Source organism: Pristis pectinata, chromosome 16, assembly GCF_009764475.1.
Source record: "Pristis pectinata isolate sPriPec2 chromosome 16, sPriPec2.1.pri, whole genome shotgun sequence".
Taxonomy (NCBI): Eukaryota; Metazoa; Chordata; class Chondrichthyes; order Rhinopristiformes; family Pristidae; genus Pristis; species Pristis pectinata.
In genome coordinates this window covers 1,237,276-1,256,558 of record NC_067420.1, presented here as the reverse complement: position 1 = coordinate 1,256,558, position 19,283 = coordinate 1,237,276, and the positions used below count along the sequence as shown (strand labels likewise).

The following is a 19,283-nucleotide window of genomic DNA, read 5'->3' as shown; positions in this document are numbered from 1 at the left end:
GGGTGTATCCAAACTGGGGTGTGTACAAGCTGGGGTGTATCCAAGCTGGGATGTATACAAGCTGGGGTGTATCCAAGCTGGGGTGTGTACAAGCTGGGGTATATACAAGCTCCTTGGAGCTTAGGAGAATGAGGGTCGACCTTATAGAAATGTTTAAAATTAAGAGAGGCATAGATATGGGTCTTTTCCCCAGGGTAAGGAAGTTCAAAACTAGGGGACATAAGTTTAGGGTGAGAGGGGAAAGATTTAAAAGGGACCTGAGGGGCAACTTTTTCACGCAGAGGGTGGTGAGTGTATGGAACGAGCTGCCAGAGGAAGTGGGTGAGTCTGGTACAATAGTGTCATTTAAGAAGCACTTGGATAGGTACATGGAGGGGCGGGGCTGGGAGGGATGTGGGTTGAACACAGGAAATTGGGACTAGCTGGGTGGGCACCGTGGTCGGCATGGACTGGTTGGGCTGAAGGACCTGTATCCATGCTGTATTGTTCTATGATTCTATGACTTTGAAGGGACTGGACACCAAACCATACCTTAGGTGCCATGTCTCTACCTGTGAGAATGCCAGTGGAATGTCATTGGGATTGTATCAAAACACTAACACCATCTGCCTCTCAAGCCTGATAGTTAACATTACCTGAAGCCAAGATGAAGTGACTATCTTGTAAACACTCCCAAGCAACTATCACGTAGTAATATAATCGGTGAACCAATAATGAAAATTGACCATATATTTAAGAACATAAAGAATAAAAGCAGGAGGAAGCCTTTCAGCACCTGCTCCACTAGTAAGATGATAGATGACCTTTTTCACCCTGACACCATTTTCCAATAACAACCTTTTATCCCTTGATTCCCTTAACATCCAAAATTATAACAATCTCTACCTTGAATATACTCAGCGACTAATCCTCCACAGTGCTATTGGCGAAGGAACTTTGAAGATTCACAATCCGCTGGGTAAACTAATTTCTTCCCATTTCTATCCAAAATGGCCAACCCCTTGTTTTAAGACTATAACGCCGGCTTATATACACCCGAGCTTGTACACACCCCAGCTTGTAGACACCCCAGCTTGGATACACCCCAGCTTGTATACATCCCAGCTTGGATACACAAGCGTTTACCCTGTCAAGCTATGTAACAATTTTGGATGTTTCATTGAGGTCACCTCTCATTCTATCAAACTGTAGAGAGCAAAACCCAGTCCACTGAATCGCAGGACTGTCCCTCTGTCCTGAGAATCAATTTGGTGACCCTTTGGTTCACCCCCTCTGTCACCAGACTTATCCATGCTGAGATAGGGAAGGAAAACTCATAAACAATATTCCAGGTGAATGAAGCTACGGAAACTGAGAAAAGCTTTGAGAATTGCAGGTACCGTGCACATTTAAAATTGCTCAGTTGCTGTAATGTTGTCAATGCAGTGACATTAAGCTCTGTTCCTTTCAGGAATCTTCTGCTGTGGTCCAGCTTCTCTCAAAGCCATTAAGAATGGGGACGTTAATCTGAATTTTGATACTCCATTTGTCTTTGCTGAAGTCAACGCAGACATGGTGTCGTGGCTAGTCCGAAAGGACGGTTCAAGGACAAAGATTGACGTTAACAGTCGATTAATTGGTCAGTTCATCAGCACAAAGGCCGTTGGCAGCGATGACCGTGAGGATGTCACACACAATTACAAGTATCCAGAAGGTAGGTAGTGAAGATATTGATATTGGACCTGGTGTAAACATCAAAAGGGACAGCCAGATGAATGATATTTAATCATCTTGAATGGAATGATGAAATGTTGGTGATGAACTGGTACTTGGACACATCTAGAAATGCAGCAGATAGAAAAAGAGGCACCCTGAGAGAGGGGAATGTTCAGGGCCTTGCCAGAGGACAAAGAAGTGGGACTAATGTGACAACTCGCCAATAGCTGGCCTTACGTACTTAGCAGCACTATGACTGCATGAACTTCTTTCCTGGATAGCAGCTAGTAGGCATAGTGGGCAGAGGCAGAAAGAACCACACCATCAGGTAGAGCAGCAGTCTTGATAAAGGAGAGAAAAATCTCTCAACTGTTTTATTCAGGTGATCATAAAGAGCGCAGATTGATTCCTGGACCATCCCTTGGCTCCCTTCTTCCCCTGGGATAATCTGGGATTTGGTAGAGGTTGATAGGGAGACAGGGTAGTTGGCCCAGGCCCTTGTCTCTGGGGTCTTGCTCCAAAATCCATGATATGTCAGGTTGCCTGTAAGATTCTTAGCAGTGACTTCTGCCAGGAATGGTGATGGACACCTGTAGAGGTGAAATAAAATCAAGGACTCCGGAGCAGTAGAGAGAAGCTTTATTACGCAGCGCTGATTAATCAGGAGAACAGCCCAGAACGTCTCTGAGGCTGCGCTGCCAAAGCACAGTTTATGTACCTTTCATGTACATACAGGGTCGAGCAAAACAGGTATCTTCTGTTTATTCAGTCATTTCCTCATGTTTCTGCACCAGAGGTGTTCAGTTAATCAGTGCCTCTGCTCTTCTCCCTTGATCAGATCAATTGGTTCAGCCCTCGTCTTGTCCTGCCTTTGGTATTACAAGGTTAGTGTTAACCAGATTAATTTTACAAGAGAACACAGAAGAGTACAGCACTGGACAGGCCATTCGGCCCACAATGTTGTGCCGATCTTGATGCCAATTTATACCAAATGTCCTCTTCCTGTGTATCACCCACATCCCTCCATTCCCTGCATATTTGTGGGTCTGTCTAAAAGCCTCTTAAACTCCACCAAACTGCCCACTCCCACTGCTACCCCTGGTGACCCGTTCCAAGCACCTACCACTCCCTGCGTAAATAAACCTGCCCCTCACGTTGCCTTTGAACTTCCCCTCCTAACCTTAAAAACATGTCCTCTGGTGTTTGACATTTCTATCCTGGGGAAAAGATATTCCACAATGGTTTTCAGGGACATTTCAGATTTAATTAACAGAGGATCTTGCAAGCCTCACTTTCTCTCCCAGCACAAGATGCTCCAAGGGGCAGCGATACCCAGGAAGAGCAATCGCTTCTGTTTCCACCCTTAACCCTTGGGTCCAATGATGAGTTTTGCTAATTCTCTTTATTCCCTTCCACAGCACCCATCATTGGGCACTTCGGCTCCATCATGTTTCATTAATGCTGTTCCTTCGGCAGCGACATAACCCAAAGGTGTCTTCCTGAAGAATCCCATCCCCAGCAGTGGGGATGGAACAGGCTGATCCCATTGAATTGATTCACTTGTCTGCTCCCCTTTCAGCACTCAACTTCCCCCCTCTCCTCCCCCAACAGTATAGAACACAGAACACTACAGCACAGTACAGGCCCTTTGGCCCACGATGTTGTGCCGACATTTTATCCTGCTCTATGATCTATCTAACCCTTCCCTCCCACATAGCCCCCTATTTTTGTCTCATTCACGTGTCTATCTAAGAGTCTCTTAAATGTCCCTAATGTATCTGCCCCCACAATCTCTGCCGGCAGTGCGTTCCACACACCCACCACTCTCTGTGTAAAAAACATACCCCTGACATCCCCCTTATATCTTCCTCCGATCACCTTAAAATTATGTTCCCTCGTGTTAGCCATTGTTGCCTTGGGAAAAAGTCTCTGACTGTCTACTCGATCTATGCCTCATCATCTTGAACACTTCTATCAAGTCACCTCTCATCCTCCATCTCTCCAAAGAGAAAAGCCCGAGCTCGCTCAACCTATCCTCATAAGATATGGTTGACCATTCTCCACAACATCTTCCCCCCTCCTTGCCCACAGTCCTAGTGTGGCCACTGATTCCTCAGTCACTAATCCCCTGAACCAACCTGTGTACCACCACCCCAACACCACCCCCCCCCCCCCACACACACACACACACACACACACACACACACACACACACGACCTCCAGCCTAGCACAGATCGCAATTCTTCCAATGATCTACGATCGTTCCCTGCTGACCGGTACCTGTCCCAGGGTCCCACTGTCAATAAGGCTGAGCAGAGAAACCCCATTAACATATCTCTGCAGTGGTTGGTGAATTTCTGGGCCAATCTCAGAATCAGAATCAGGTTTATTATCACTGACATATGACGTGAAATGTGTTGTTTTGTGGCAGCAGTACAGCGCAAAGATAGAAAATCTATAAATTTTAAAAATAAATAGTGCAAAAAGAGGAATAACGAGGTAGTGTTCATGGACCGTTCAGAAATCTGATGGCGGAGGGGAAGAAGTGTGGGTCTTCAGGCTCCTGTACCTCCTCCCTGATGGTAGTAACAAGAAGAGGGCATGTTCCGGGTGGTGAGGGTCCTTAGTGATGGATGCCACCTTCTTGAGGCACCGTCTCTTGAATATGTCCTCGATGGCAGAGAGGGTTGTGCCCATGATATTCACTGCTCTACCACCCAAAAATGAGTTGTACAGCTGAGGGAAAGCCAGATCTACACGATGAATAAATCCCACCCATTCAATAATGCAGAATGATGTCCTAACGTTAATAACTAACAATGCTGCTTTTCTAAATATAAACACATCTTTTACTGAGGATTTTTATTTCACTTTTGGTGGGAGGAAAGTGCCTGAAAATGTGTTTTGATCATGTTCTCTATCAACTTACCATTAGGTGTTTTTGTAATGGGAAGTTCTACACAGAAAGGGAAGAAAAAGCACTTACTGTTCTAACATATTCAACAATGATTCAATTTTAAAAAGGTTCTGAAGAAGAAAGGAACATTTTCCATAAAGCCAACAAGTCTATCAGTCTGCCCAATGAGCCAAAGAAACCATTCTCTGTAAAACTGAACGCCAACAGGGTCAACGTGAACGGGAGTAATTTTGAAGCCTCTTTTGTTGTCTCGAATCAGTCCTCAGAGACAAAGAATTGCAGGCTTTTGCTCTGTGCCCAAACCACCACGTACAATGGGAAACCATTTCAGGAATGTGGATGGAAGGATCTGGAGAACTTCACAATTGGACCTCAAGAAGGTAATGCGGTGGTTGTGGGGATCGTGTAGGTGTTTGATGGCTAAAATGTGGGTCATTGTGAAGATAATCAAGCAGGTGTCAGGAAATAAAGAAGTTTCTACCTTCACTATTAACTCTTTTGTATATAATTCTGGAGGAACTCAGCGGGTCAGGCAGCATCCACGGAGGGAAATAAACAGTCAACGTTTCGGGCTGAGACCCTTCTTCCTGATGAAGGTGGGGGGACGGGGAGGAGCACACACAGGCAGGGGACAGGTGAGTCCAGGTGAGAGGGGGAAGGTGGGTGGGTGGGCAGAATTACATATTTACAATGGAAGCACATTCCACTAGCAGCAGAACCCCTTTGAATAGGCTCAGTGTTGAGGGATGGTATCTGAATGTACAACTGGCCAGAATATCAAGTGGCAAAACAGACTTGTCCTGAACTGTGCATTAAGTGGCAGGGATACACCTTTAATGATGCGTTAATATAGGAGATGGCCACTTAATGCCTTCCCTGGTCTCACCCTGAGGGTTTCAATGAGCACCAATTAACATGAACATTCATCTGTTGTCTTCCCCTGTGTAGCTTCAATGGGACAGAATCAGAATGTCCCGCACCCACTGATTGGTTTCAATGGCCTTAACGTATCAGTTGAAATTAAATTGTGAACAGGTTTTATTTCCTGAAGACGGGTTCTCATTTTAATTAATATCTGCTCTCCATCATTTCATAACTCCAGAGTTATCCCTAGCACTACCTCCTGCCTAACCGCTATTTAATACGGTTTCAGCATGATGTCATTGCCCTTGTATCTGTGTCTTTTCCAATAGAGACAAGTACCCCTTAAGACTTTTCTTAGATCCAGCTATTTTCAGTTGTTTCATCAATGATCTTCTTTCTATTGTGAAGTTAAAAGTCAGGTTGTGTGCTGATGATTGCATAATGTTCACTTACGTTTGAAATTTCCTACATAATGAGGCAGCCCATGTTAACATGCAGAAATAAGTAGGAAAATAAGTGGCCACATAATTGCCTGACATTGACCATCTCCTACAAGAAGACATTTAACCATCTCCTCTCGATAGTCAAGAGAGTTACTATTCTTGAATATCCACCATCAATGCCCTGGATATCACCATTGGCAAGTAACTAGAGCAGTGCGTAGGTACCGTGACTACAACAGAAAGCCACAAGCTAAGTATTCTGTGGTGAGTGGCTCAGTTACTGACTCCCCAAAGACTTTTTCCAGTGGCTACAAAGAACAAAGCCTGTGTCGCATAAAACACTCCATTTGCCTAGATGAGCACAGTTCCAAAGATAGTCAAAGAGCTCCATGTTATTTAGGACAAATTTGCTCTTATTATTGATAGCTCACCCATCATTTAAAACATTTACTCCCTCCGCCATTTACACAAAACATAATCGCTGCTACACAGGAGCACAATGAAGCAACTCAATGAAGTCCTTCGACAGAAACTGAGACCCCTATCTGTAGGAAGGGCACCTAGTACGCAGGTACAGAACTATCTCCCTCCATGGCTCCCACCAAACAGAAAATTGAATATATCAGTGACCCTGCTTTGTTGCTAACGTCACTGTGGGAGTATCTTCCCTGAAGGATGGGCATGGGTTTGAACATATGACTCATCACTACCTTCACTGTATCAATTAAAGTTGGGCAATTAATGTAGCCCAGGCCACTAAAATCCATGTGCCATGAATTAATAAAGTCTAAATGCTGTGGTGTGAGCCGTTTACACTCTATACACCCAGTAATCAGTCGAGTCATTACTGTGATTATTTGATTATATGCAAGGATGTCACTCAGATACAAATTTCTGAGATGACTTGAAATCCACAAATTATACCATGATTGTTATACCCTTACAATAAGTGTATGTGACCTATCATCCAATTCAAAAATTACACATCATATTTTCTTAACCAGGCTCCAAACATTTAACTATTACCCTTTGACCAATCAGACCCATGCCCCTCGTCAGTTTCCCTGTGATTCAACCAGTCAATTAAATTCAAAGCTCATTTGTACCCAATAGAATTGTTGTTATCAGTGGTCACAATTACCTTTTGACAGATGTATTTCCAAAGTTATTACCTTTCCTTGTGTTCCCACAGAGGTTTGATTGATTTAGGAACAAGCCTTTGGCTCCTGATTGAACAGAAGGTCAATTTAAGAAATACACGGAGGGGCGGGGCTTGGAGGGAAATGAGCCGAACGCAGGGAACTGGGACTAGCTGGGTGGGCACCGTGGTCGGCATGGACTGCTTGGGCCAAATGGCCTGTATCCATGCTGTATTGCTCTGTGACTCTATGATGCTAAGTCCTTAAGTCTCCATTTGTTTCTTCTTATTTTATACTCCCAAAGCTGTTAGCTCGATTGCAGAGAAAGGGTCTGACATATTTAATATGACGGGGACACTTATTCTTTTGCAACATGTTTTTACCAACTAGTTCAACATCCCAAGTGCAACAAAAATATATCCTTACAATAACCTGCAGAAGAATGCTAAAGAAAAAAGCAAGAAAATCAAGAATAGTTTTCTGTAAAAAAATATTTAGTTTTATTCAATATCGTTTTCTTCCTTCAGCGAAGACCGAGACCCTTCAGGTGAAGTACACAGACTACAGCGGGCGCTTAACAGATCACAATCAGATCTGCATCACAGGCCTTGTCATTGAGTACAATACGTATGAAGTACTGGTTGCCAAAAAAGTGATCACGATGCAGAATCCAGAACTGCAAATTAAGGTAAAGATTACCAGGAGATCTAGTCGGAATTAGCATCGTAATATCTTTGTAACAGCATTGTAATATCTTTCATGTAGGATATATATCTGAACTGAAAAATCTGCATGGCCTCAGTCCTGTGACACCTTGCACCTGATCAGAAACTAGCCTTGCCCAACTTAGAGAGGACCCCAATAGCCCAGGAATCAGTCGCTCGATGTTCTTTCCTACCAACAGAAGCCATTATTTAATGAGCCAAGTATGGTCAAACGTGCCAAACGCCACTGGGAAGGACAGCGGCACAGCGAATCAAGCCGCTGCCTCACAGTTCCAGAGACTTGGGTTCAATCCTGACCTCAGGTGCTGTCTTTGTGGAGTTTGCACATTCTCCCTGTCGGTGAATGGGTTTCCCCCCCCAATGGTGTTCCTGTTTCCTCCTGCGTCCCACCGACGTGCAGGTTGGGAGGTTAATTGGTCACTGTAAATTGCATCTAGAGTGCAGGTGAGTGGTAGCACCTAGGGGAGCTGATAGGAATGCGGGGAAGAATAAAGAAATGGGATTAATGTAGGATCAGTGTAAATGGGTGGTTGATGGTTGGTGTGTTTCACTGCTGTATGAGTCTACAATTCTATGATGCTAAATAAAGGGAGAGTAGGTGTGGCTTCTGAGGAACAAACCTTGTTCACATAGAGTCACACAGCACAGAAACAGGCCCTTTGGCCCAACTCGTCCATGCCGACTGTGTTGCCCAGCAAGCTGGTCCCATCCGCCCACCTTTGGCCCATAGCCCTCTAAGCATCTCCTATCCATGGACTCATCTAGATGGCTTTTAAATGTTGCTGATGTGCCCGCCTCACCCACTATTTCTGACAGCTCATTCCAAATACGCACCACCCTTTGTGTGAAGAAGCTGCCCCTGATGGCCCTTTTAAATCTCTCACCTCTGATCTTAAACCCATGCTCTCTTGTTTTTAGCTCCCCCTCCCTGGGGAAAAGACTGTGTGCTTTCACCCCGTCAATGCCCCTCATGATCTTATACACCTCTATCAGGTCACCCCTCAATCTTCTACGTTCCAGGGAGTGAAGTCCTAGTCTACACAACCTCTCCTTGTAACTCAGGTCCCCAAGTCCAGGCAACATCCTGGGAAATCTTTTCTGCGCTCTTTCTAGTTTAATAACATCTTTCCTATAACAGGGTGACCAGAACTGTACACAGTGCTCCAAGTGTGACCTCACCAATGTCTTATATAACTGCAACATAACTTCCCAACTCTTATATTCAATGCCCTGACTGATGAAGGCCAGCGTGCTAAACGCCTTCTTCACCACCCTGTCTACCTGAGACACTGCTTTCAGTGAACTATGCACTTGCAGTCCTAGGTCCCTCTGTTCCATAACGGGGTAGGACTTACACAGTGAATGGTTATGGAACAGAGGGACCTAGGTCTGATCTCCCAAAATACAAAACCTCACATTTATCTGGATTGAAAGCCATTTGCCAGTCCTCAGCCCACATCCCCAGCTGATCAAGATGCTCAATCTTAAGTTTCTGGTAACCACTGAGGAAGTATTGAACCACTGAATCAAACGTAGGGCAGTATCCCTTCTGTTGCTTTGGCAGTCACTGCGATCATGCCTACGTTGGTCCATCAATGTTCTGAACCAGACTTGTTCCCTCCTCATTTATCAACACGCTTTCACTCCCAGCTGCTGCCATGTTTTGGGTGGAGCTGATGTCCACTGTCTGAGTTATCACCAAGCCCCAGCCTATTAAATAACATTCAATTTTGCATAATTACTCTTTAGTCTTTTTCTACCTCTGAGTGCAGGTGGTTCGAGCCAATGATCTACGCATTCCCTATTCAGTGACCCAAAACCTGACGTTATTTTACAGACACTGTCAAACCATAACCTAATCCCTGCTAAACACAGTTACTTGTCTCCTGCGTCTCTGGTCTTTATTATCACCGGATAGCTACTTGATAGCCATGCACCTTAAGTATTTGATCCTCTCCATTTATTGCATTCTTTCCAAATATGCAAAGAAGTCCAAACAGTTAAGATTTCTTTATTAGTCACATGTACATCGAAACACACAGTGAAATGCATCTTTTGCGTGGAGTGTTCTGGGGGAAGCCCACAAGTGTCACCACGATTCCGGCGCCAACATAGCATGCCCACAACTTCCTAACCCGTGCGTCTTTGGAATGTGGGAGGAAACCGGAGCACCCGGAGGAAACCCACGCAGACACAGGGAAAACGTACAAACTCCTTATAGACAGCGGCTGGAATTGAACCTGGGTCGCTGGCGCTGTAATAGTGTTACGCTAACTGCCCAAACAGAAAAAAGATGATTCCACTTGTAAAGTTGTCCAGCTCAGTTTGGAAGTGATACCTGTGTTCCCTGGCCCCACTCATACGGCTGGACTGAAGGTTTTTATAGGAATATCAGAGATAAGAGCAGGAGGAGGTTATCAGGCCTTTTGAGCCTACACCAGACAATGAGGTCATGGCTGATCTACTTCCTTGCCATTTCCCACCACTACCAACATATCCTTTGGTTCTCTCAATGTCCATAAATCATCAGTTGTCATTTTGAATAAGGTTCACCACCCTCTTGAATAAACAAATTACTCCTTACCTCAGTCCTAAACCACCTGCCCTTTATTTTGAAACTTAGCTCCTGGTCCTAGGCTCCTGAGCAGAGGGAAACATCTTCCCTGCATCCTGCCTGTCGAGCTCCTGCAGAATTCTGTGCGTTGCAATGAGATCTCATCTGAACTAGAGAGAATACAGTCCCAATCTATTTAATATCTCCTAATACAGCAAACCCCATGCCCTTGAAACTAATTTGTACTGCTCTGCGGTAAGTACATTCTTACTTGGGTAAAGATATCAAAACTGTATACAGTACTCCAAGTGTGGTCTTATCAATGCCTGCAATATAAGTTCCTTACACCTGTATTCAAATCCTTTCATGACAAAAGCCAGCAAATCACTTGCCTCAACCTTAATCTCTTGCTGTATCAGTAACTTGTGTACAAACACACCTCGATCCCTTTGAACACCAACACCACCCAATCTCTCACCATTTAACAAATGTGTTGTTCTTTGACGTGTGCAGACTTCACACTTTTCCACATTGTCTTGCACGTGCCATGTCCTTGCCCACTGATTCAGATGGCTACATCACCCTGCAGCCTCCTGGCATGTTCCACACTCAAACTCCCAGCTAGTCCGCAAGCTTGGATATATGTTATGTCCTGTTGGCCAAATCATGGACACACATTGTCAAGAGCTGGTCCCCAAGCACCGCTGTAGTTCTCCACTTGTCACAGCCTGCTGACCAGAGAACACATACAACAGAGGACAGTGCACTTTAAAATAATTATTCCATGTGGCAGAATGTAAGCCCATAGCAGATAAAATTAGAAAAGTCGATGTGCATTAAGCCTATATTTTGCTCTTGAATACCGGAAGTATTTTGTTGATTTAAGAACTTTATATTATTTTAATTAAAAACAATTGTTTAATGTTTTGCACAGAACAAAATGTATTCTTAGTTACTCGCTGAGAGTTAAAACAACATTTTTGCTCCTTCAGATTCTGGGAGAACCAGTACAGTACCGAGACATGACGGCAGAGATTTGCTTCACCAACCCACTGCCGGAGAATGTGTGTGATGGGTTCTTTCTGGTAGAGGGAGCTGGCCTCACTGAGGAACAGAGGCTTCCGTGCCCGTAAGTAGAACGTGTGGCTGTCAGCGTCTGTGTAAGGCTGACTTGGCTCAGGTTGGAGCGCCCTCACCCATAACCAATACTCAGGTGCAGCCCTCAAGCACGGTTGGAATTATAGTCTCTGATTTAAAACACTAAGTTAAACCCCAGCTGATCCCGAGGCCACATAAAAGTTTGAAGAAGTGCACCAGGTTCAAGTTCAGATTCAAGTTGATTTTCATCAGACGCACCCATACATAGGGTGTAAATGCCATGGAAATTATCTCCTTGCAGCAGCACGGTGCATGGCAAGACAAGAACCAACGTGTTAAAATAAACTTAAATTAAGATAAATTAAACATAACTTACACATGTTCAAAATAAAAAACGGGACTAGTGCAAGATCGGGAGAGAGAGAGAAAAAGTACAGTCCAAGGTAGTGTTAAGGTTCTTCAGGTGGGTTTAAGAACCTGATAGCAGTGGGGAAGAAGCTGTTGTTGAACCTTGAGGTGTGGGTCTTCAGGATCCTGTACCTCCTGCCTGATGGCAGCATTGAGAAGAGGGCACGGCCCAGATGGTGGGGTCCCTGATGGTGGATGTCGCCTTCCCTGAGACATCGCCTCTTGTAGATGTTCCTCGATGGTGGGGAGAGCTGTACCCATGATGGAGCTGGCTGGGTCCCACCACTCTCTGTAGCCTCTTGCATTCCTGTACACCAGAGTTCCCACACCAGGCCGTGATATAACCAGTCAGAATGCTTTCCACTGTACATCTGTAGAAGTTTGGCAGAGTTTTTGGTGACGTGCCGAATCTCCTTAAACTTCTAAGAAAGTAGAAACGCTGACGCGCCTTCTCCTTGGTTGCATCTATGTGCTAGGCCCAGGGTAGGTCCTCTGAGACGTTGGCATGCAAGTACTTGAAGCCGCTCACCCTTTCCACTGCACACCCTTCAATGAGGACTGGTGTGTGTTCACCTGACTTCTCCTTCCCAAAGTCTCTCAGGATTCTGGCCAGGGTTCAAACAGTTCATTAAACTAGACTAGCCTGGAAATTCACTCATGATCGGTAGCACTATGCATTGTTTGAATAGCATCAGTGCATTGTACTATGCCTCCGAACCTCAATCTTTTGACTTTAGTGGAACCGAACTTTTGAGTAAAAGTACAATGCGTGGCCAGTACTAGATAGCAGATTTAGTTTTACTGATCAGCAATAAATCTGTTCAATTTCTTATTCCAGTTCAGTTTTTTCCCATAAACATCTTTGCCTCTCTCTATCTCCTCTAAAAATTCCTTAGAACATTTTCGTTTGACTGGCTCAGTGTCAATTGCACAAGTGCTCGGCCCTTTGTGAGTTTTTGCTTGTTAGGTATGTACACAGAGGCAAAAAGCGGTGGATACTTTTCAGCTAGTTGTTGTTTCAAAGGTGAATGTAGCATAAGCAAGGTCCATTCAGTATTCCCACTGAATTCTCCAGAGAAAGTGGTCGGAGCACTACAGTCCTGTTCTGAAACACCTGTGATGTGTTGTGCAGAATATTAAAAGTGGTTGGCTGGTTGATTTTCAGTTTGCCTGATGTGAACTGGAATTGAAAAATAACCAACTCATTATCAGCATTGAATGAATAAAAGCATCGGCTAACTTTCCCTTTTCTGTTTCAGGGTTCAGTCCATTGGCCCAGGCCAAGAGGTGAAGATAAAGGCTAAATTCACCCCTCAGAAATCAGGCCAGAGGAAACTGCTTGTGGACTTCGACTGCAACAAGCTGAAAGATGTGAAGGGTTCCAAAACCGTTATTATTAAACCGTATCACTAATAGCAACCTGCTGAAGGAAGTGTTGTGTCTGAGATTGCACCTATAAGAAGAGCTGGGGAAATGAGCAGAGATTAAATCTTGCATTCCCTTGTCTTTTAAAAAATACTACTTTAATCATGAATGATCTTTGAATGATAAAATGAACCACTGTTGTGTAGCTTTGTTCCAGTTTTCTCCTCATCTCCAGAGGGACAAGACTGATGCTTTTAGTGTAGGGTTTGTGTGGCAATGGGGAAGCATGGGTTTCCAATAAAACTTCAGAATGCCTGTTAATTCTTTTCTCTCTGTGTATCCTGCCTGACAGCTCACCTTCTTGATAGGCTGGCAGCCTGTCAGATAGAAAAGCCTCAAAACTAGGACCACCAAAAAAAAAGACAGAAGTTGGTAGGGGAGCACAACTGCAGCAAGGGCGGGTGAGCTGGGGTCAAGTGGTGCAGGCCAGAGATTGGGCTGGGATCATACATTGTAACTGAGGGATAGAACATGTAATGGCAGGACATGGTTGGCAGCTGAGTGCTTCCAGCATCTTATTTCAGATTTCCAGCATATGCAGTTTGGTTTTGTCTACTGGTGATAGTCAGGAGAGTTATGTAGAATGTACCCAAGTAGAACACTTGATCCTTCTGGTTCACGTGGCGTGTTCTCAACTTCCCCAGTTATCCCTATCCACATAATCTTCTACCCTCTGCTTATCTCTGCTTTGTTGCCTTTAACTGAAACTAAACTATATTGTGAGCCATCTGCCTTTATCTTGGGAGGGAAGAATGTAGTTAGAGAGTGGGAATGGGAGGGGACTGCTTGGCAGCAGGTGGGAACCGTCCTGAGCCACAGGGCTGTGCTGTAACGGAGCTTGGCAGCAGGCCAGCAATAGTCCCCTGCCTGCCGGCCAAAGCCTCCTGTCTTTGAGACCTAAAATTTCTTCCAAACCTGTGGTCTCTGTATTTGCTTTTGTCCTGTGTTTCCTCCTTTTAAGACACAGCTCATCTGAGAGGATGCAGTTCTGGACTTCGTTGTCCACCACAGCCCAATGGGTAGAGGCCTTTTTGTACATGAGGCATCAGTTGCTGATTAACAACACTGGGCATATATTATAGATCACTTAAAAAGAAAAAGCAATTGAAGATTGGGTCAAGCTATTTGATGGCACTAATAGCCATTCAAGAATGTTAACACTGAACCAAATTATCAGAATTAAGCCAGTAACAATTCTTTCTCTGGAAGCTTATTCCAAGTCCAATCCATCAACCTGAGCTCATAATCAAAATTGGCACATTAGTGTGGTACAAAGGATTAAGGCACTATTTGGAAATGCTATCATTGAACCTTGGTCATTTATTACATTGTTTGTGTGACAGTCCTGTGTCCAAAGATTGCTGCAGTTCCTCACATTATAACATCGACCATATATCAGGAGCGTTTTCCTGACTGTGAAGTGTGTTAAGGTGTCCCAAGTTTGTGCAAGTTAGGGTACAAGTACAAATTCCTTCTTTAAATCAGCTTCAGAGACTGCCCATCTTTGGAATGTCAACTGAGGTCAAGAATTATGATTCTATGTTATTTTATGCAACAGCAATTTCTTTATCAGGCATAAATCTGAGCTTTGACTGGGCAAAGTCCTTATTATTTTTGTACGCTATTCTGCTTTTCAGATTTTCTTCTCTCTGCTTCAGCATTAACATTTTATAAAACATCATAATGGAGTTTTGCTGATTATGTAATCAATAAAATATTTTACAAAGAGTGCAGAGGAATATTGTGCTTTTTCTCAAACTGTTCTGCTATAATATTTCCAGCTTTAAACTGATTTTTCTTTCATTCAGTTTGGAATCCTTAGCTGCAATCCTCAGGTTTATCTGTGCTTTGGAGAGAAGGGGGATCTCTGTTCCCGAGCATTGGCCATTACTGCTAGGCAGAAAGTGGAGAGGTTAATTTGGACTTGAGCTCCACAAGGATGTGCCTTTAGTGCAATATTGACATAAGAAATCAGATGACACTGATGAAAATTTTTTCCCCCCCCAAATGCTTGCATTTGTGCCTTTCCATTTCACTCCAATTCCTAACCCGTCATCTTCATCTACACCATGTTTCTGCAGTTGAACACAATGATACTGCTTGTTACCAACATCCAAAGCTCTTCAATCAAATACAGTGGGATTATCCTGACAAGTTTCCCTGATTTATAACAAGTCATTTGTTAACAATACAAACAATTACCCCTTATTGCTCCACTTCATGATCAGGTGTCCTGCAACCACTTTCATCAGGTTTGCACTGAGATTTCTGCAGCCATACACAGTAGGTGGTCAAAGTTGGATGGCTAGGGAAACTTTCACTCTCGGGATATGTAGTGCACTAGCAGCAAGAATGAAGTTAAACTCAAAATAAACCAACATCTAATGAGGTTGGGCAGTTGTACAGGCAAGGCACTTGTGACGTTTAAAATTAGCTATCAACTGAGTTTCCAATACCAGCAAACCAAGGGGATGTTTAGGGAAATTTTAAAACAGGATCTGAGAAGGAGATTCTGAAGAATCCATTTCCTATTTTGAACCCTTGTGTTTAGGGAAGAAGCAGGTTCAACCCCAAAAGCATTTTGAAACATTAACACTGAAATCATTACTGGCATGAAATTCATTTGTCAGCTTTCCAAATTGCAACTTGAAAAAATCCAGAATGTTACAATCAAACCAAATAACATTCCCTTAACGTCATTGGACTGGTTAACTCATGGTTATGGCAAACAAGTCAAATAAAGATTATACAATCAAGGATAGGGGTTGAATATTGGAATCAGGTGTGTGCAGAAAAATATACAATCACCCTATTGGTATCAGTATTGATTTATTATTGTCACTTGTACTGAGGTAGTGAAAAACTTGTCTTACAAACCAATTGTACAGGTCAATTCATTTCACAGTGCAGTTACATTGGGTTAGTACAGAGTGCATTGATGTAGTACAGGTAAAAACAATAACATTACAGAGTAAAGTGTCACAGCTAGAGTGCAGTGCAATAAGGTGCAAGATCACAACAAGGTAGATTGAGGTCATAGTCCATCTAATCATATAAGGGAACTGTTCAATAGTCTTATCACAGTGGGGTAGAAGCTGTCCTTGAGCCTGGTGGTACGTGCCCTCAGGCTCCAGTATCTTCTACCTGATGGAAGAGGAGAGGAGAGACTGACCCAGGTAGGTGGGGTCTTTGATTATGCTGGCTGCTACACCAAGGCAGCAAGAGGTAATCATCACAGGAAGTGTAACAATTAAAATTGTAGGTCTGAGGTCAAAAAGAATGTGTGAAATAAATGAGGCTGATATTGACAAGGTGACATAGGAAATGAATTCTTGCTCACTCAGGGCCAGGTGTCCCAGAGACATGATAAGCAAGACTTCCAGTTAGTGGCTTGGTACTGTAGTGAGCAGTTTAGGTGCAGGCTCATGTAAACAAAAGTGGAGAATAACATGAAGCTGTGGAAACAGCCGAGAATGGCCAGCAGAGTTTACCCTGAGTTACAAAGACAGGATTGAAGGGATGACAATAAGCAGATCACTGGGTTGGCAGTGGTTTGACCACTGAGACCCATATGATTTTGCAGTGTTAAGCTCCAGTGAATTTATGCGGGCTGCTTAGCAGTGTGAGCTTTGGTGAACTGACAGTATTTTATTTTGCCAATGATGCCACTGTTGTTGGACAAATCAGAGATGGTGATGAGTCTGCTTACCAGAGTGAGATTGGACACCTGGTTGAGTGGTGCCTCAACAACAACAACAACCTCTTGCTCAATGTCAGGACAACTAAAGAGCTGATTGTTGACTTCAGGAAGGGGGGGGGGGAAAGGAGGGTGAACATGTGCCAGTCTACACTGGGGGGGGGGGCACGCACAGAGGTTGGGAAAAAACAGCAGTGGAGAGAGTCAGCAGCTTTAAAATCCTGGGCATTAATGTATTGGACAACCTGTGCTGGGCCCAGCACATAGATGCAATCAAGCAAAGCACACTAGCATCTTTACTTTTCTCTCCCCCCCCCCCCCCCCGCCCCAGAGGTTAAGGAGGTTTGGCTGGTCATCGAACACTAACTTCTACAGATGTTCTTTTGAAAGTATCCTGACTGGTTGCATCACAGTCTGGTATCAAAGCTCATCATTGATCATCACCACCAGATTCAAGAACAGCTACCCCTTCAACCATTTGGTTCTTGAACCAACCAGCACAACCCTGATCACCACAGTTTAGCAACATTATGACCACTTTGCACTAAAATGGACTTTGTTTTTTTCCAGTTCTAATTGCAATCCATCCTGTAAAAAGTGTATAATTTTGTTTAGTTTATGTTTTTCTTGAGTGCTGCTTATCTGATGCTGTGCCTGTGATGCTGCTGCAGATAAGAATTGTGCACCCAACAATAGACTCCACTTTGACTTTCAGTTTTGACTGTGGATCAGTGGTCCATGTTTATATCAATACCTGGTGAATTGGGTAGCATAAACACCAGAAGAGTACAGGTTGTGCTGACATAATTCACAGGTCTTGCCAACACAAGCTCACATAAAGCACACACTGCTCAGCAGCAGGATGTTGTCAACTCCCACAACCTAACACTAGTTCTATTCAAGCGATCATCAGTTATCAGCAAGCTTGCTATTGGGAATGGGATTGGGGTTTAGATGGAGAGAAGTGTTTTGCCAATGTTGTGAGAAGTTTTAAAAGGGTCTAACATCTTTGGGAAGTGCTGTAGCCAAATCTGCCAATCCATAACCACTGGAACCTTCAGCTGTCTTGGTGTGGAACATACAGGGGGGACTTAAGCTGCCGTGTGACTGAACAAGACAAAGTAACAAAGAAAGCTAATCTGTTTGAAATGGAGGAAGGAAGAACAGCACTCACCTACGTGTGCACCTTTGAAAAGCAAAAGCACAGGAGAATCTTCTGCTTTAAGGAGCAGGCCAGAGTTCTGGCAGCTGATACCATTTTACATGGAGCAGGGCCAGGATTGGTTGGCCAGTGGCCACAGTAGCCCAGCTGGCTTTGCCCTGTGCACAGTTCACATTTAATGAACATCTGGTCATTGGCCAGAACCAAAAAATCCCACATAGATTCTCTTCTGCAATGAGGTTCCACCAGACGTCAGTGGAATGGAAAATGGAACAGTCAGGCGACAGGAACTGAGGGTCACCCCTGCGGACTGAAGACAGATGTTCTGCAAAGGAGCTGCCAGATCCGAGTGTGGTTTCTGATGTGGAGCCAATCACACTAAACACTGATGTAGTAGACAGAATTATAGAAATGCAAGTGAATCACTCTTCTATCTCCAACCATTCCTCCTCACACAATGCTTTCCCGTGCAGCCAGAGGAGATGCATCACTTGTCCTCACACCTTGTCCCATTTTGTCATCCAAGGACTCCAACAGTCCTTCCAGAGAAGGAAGGATTACTTTCAGCCTGTCCTGCTCAATGTTTTGATTTTCTGTATTCCTATCATCTGCATTTTAATTTTATTTTCATTTACAAACTAAGGTTTAATTTTCCACCAGATGCAAAGGTACATTATTGGATTCTAATGATAATACTTTTAATGTAAAATAACCCATCCTGACAAATAGGTTATTTCTCAGTTCTTCAGAACAAAATAGGAAGTTAACAACCAAGATGAGTGCGAGTCATGCATTCCATGATATATCAGTGTTTGAGAAGCATCATCTCCTGTTGTACAAGCTTCTCCCCATAAATGGTGTTAGCCTCTGATCACCAACCTACCCATGATGGATAAATCCTAGAGCTTATTATTCTTGGCTCAACTTGATGGCTCATACAAGGTCATGAAAGTGTTTGAAGCACATCCTGTCTGAAAAGTAAACAATGCTCACTCCAATGTTCTTTCCTTCAAAAGACTATTTATAATAATGACTTGTTAATAAACAAGTTAGTACAACTAGTGAAGTTGAAGCACAAACAACTCATTGACTTTCATTTCCAGTGCCTTTCAGTGAAAATTCCCAAAACACTTCAAAGAAGAATTATCAGATATT

General features: G+C 43.7%; 1 protein-coding gene across 1 annotated transcript in view; it reads left to right on the top strand.

Annotated features, from left to right (window-relative positions):
- Positions 1-14,992, top strand: part of tgm2a (transglutaminase 2, C polypeptide A) — a 46,498-nt gene extending 31,506 nt beyond the window's left edge. Inside the window, exons 9-13 of the mRNA XM_052031272.1 lie at positions 1,451-1,693; positions 4,721-4,993; positions 7,587-7,747; positions 11,331-11,467; positions 13,104-14,992. Coding sequence (XP_051887232.1) covers positions 1,451-1,693; positions 4,721-4,993; positions 7,587-7,747; positions 11,331-11,467; positions 13,104-13,257 — 968 coding nt within the window. The 3' untranslated portion in view covers positions 13,258-14,992. The remainder of the gene's footprint in view (positions 1-1,450; positions 1,694-4,720; positions 4,994-7,586; positions 7,748-11,330; positions 11,468-13,103) is intronic.
- The last annotated feature ends 4,291 nt before the right edge of the window (positions 14,993-19,283 follow it).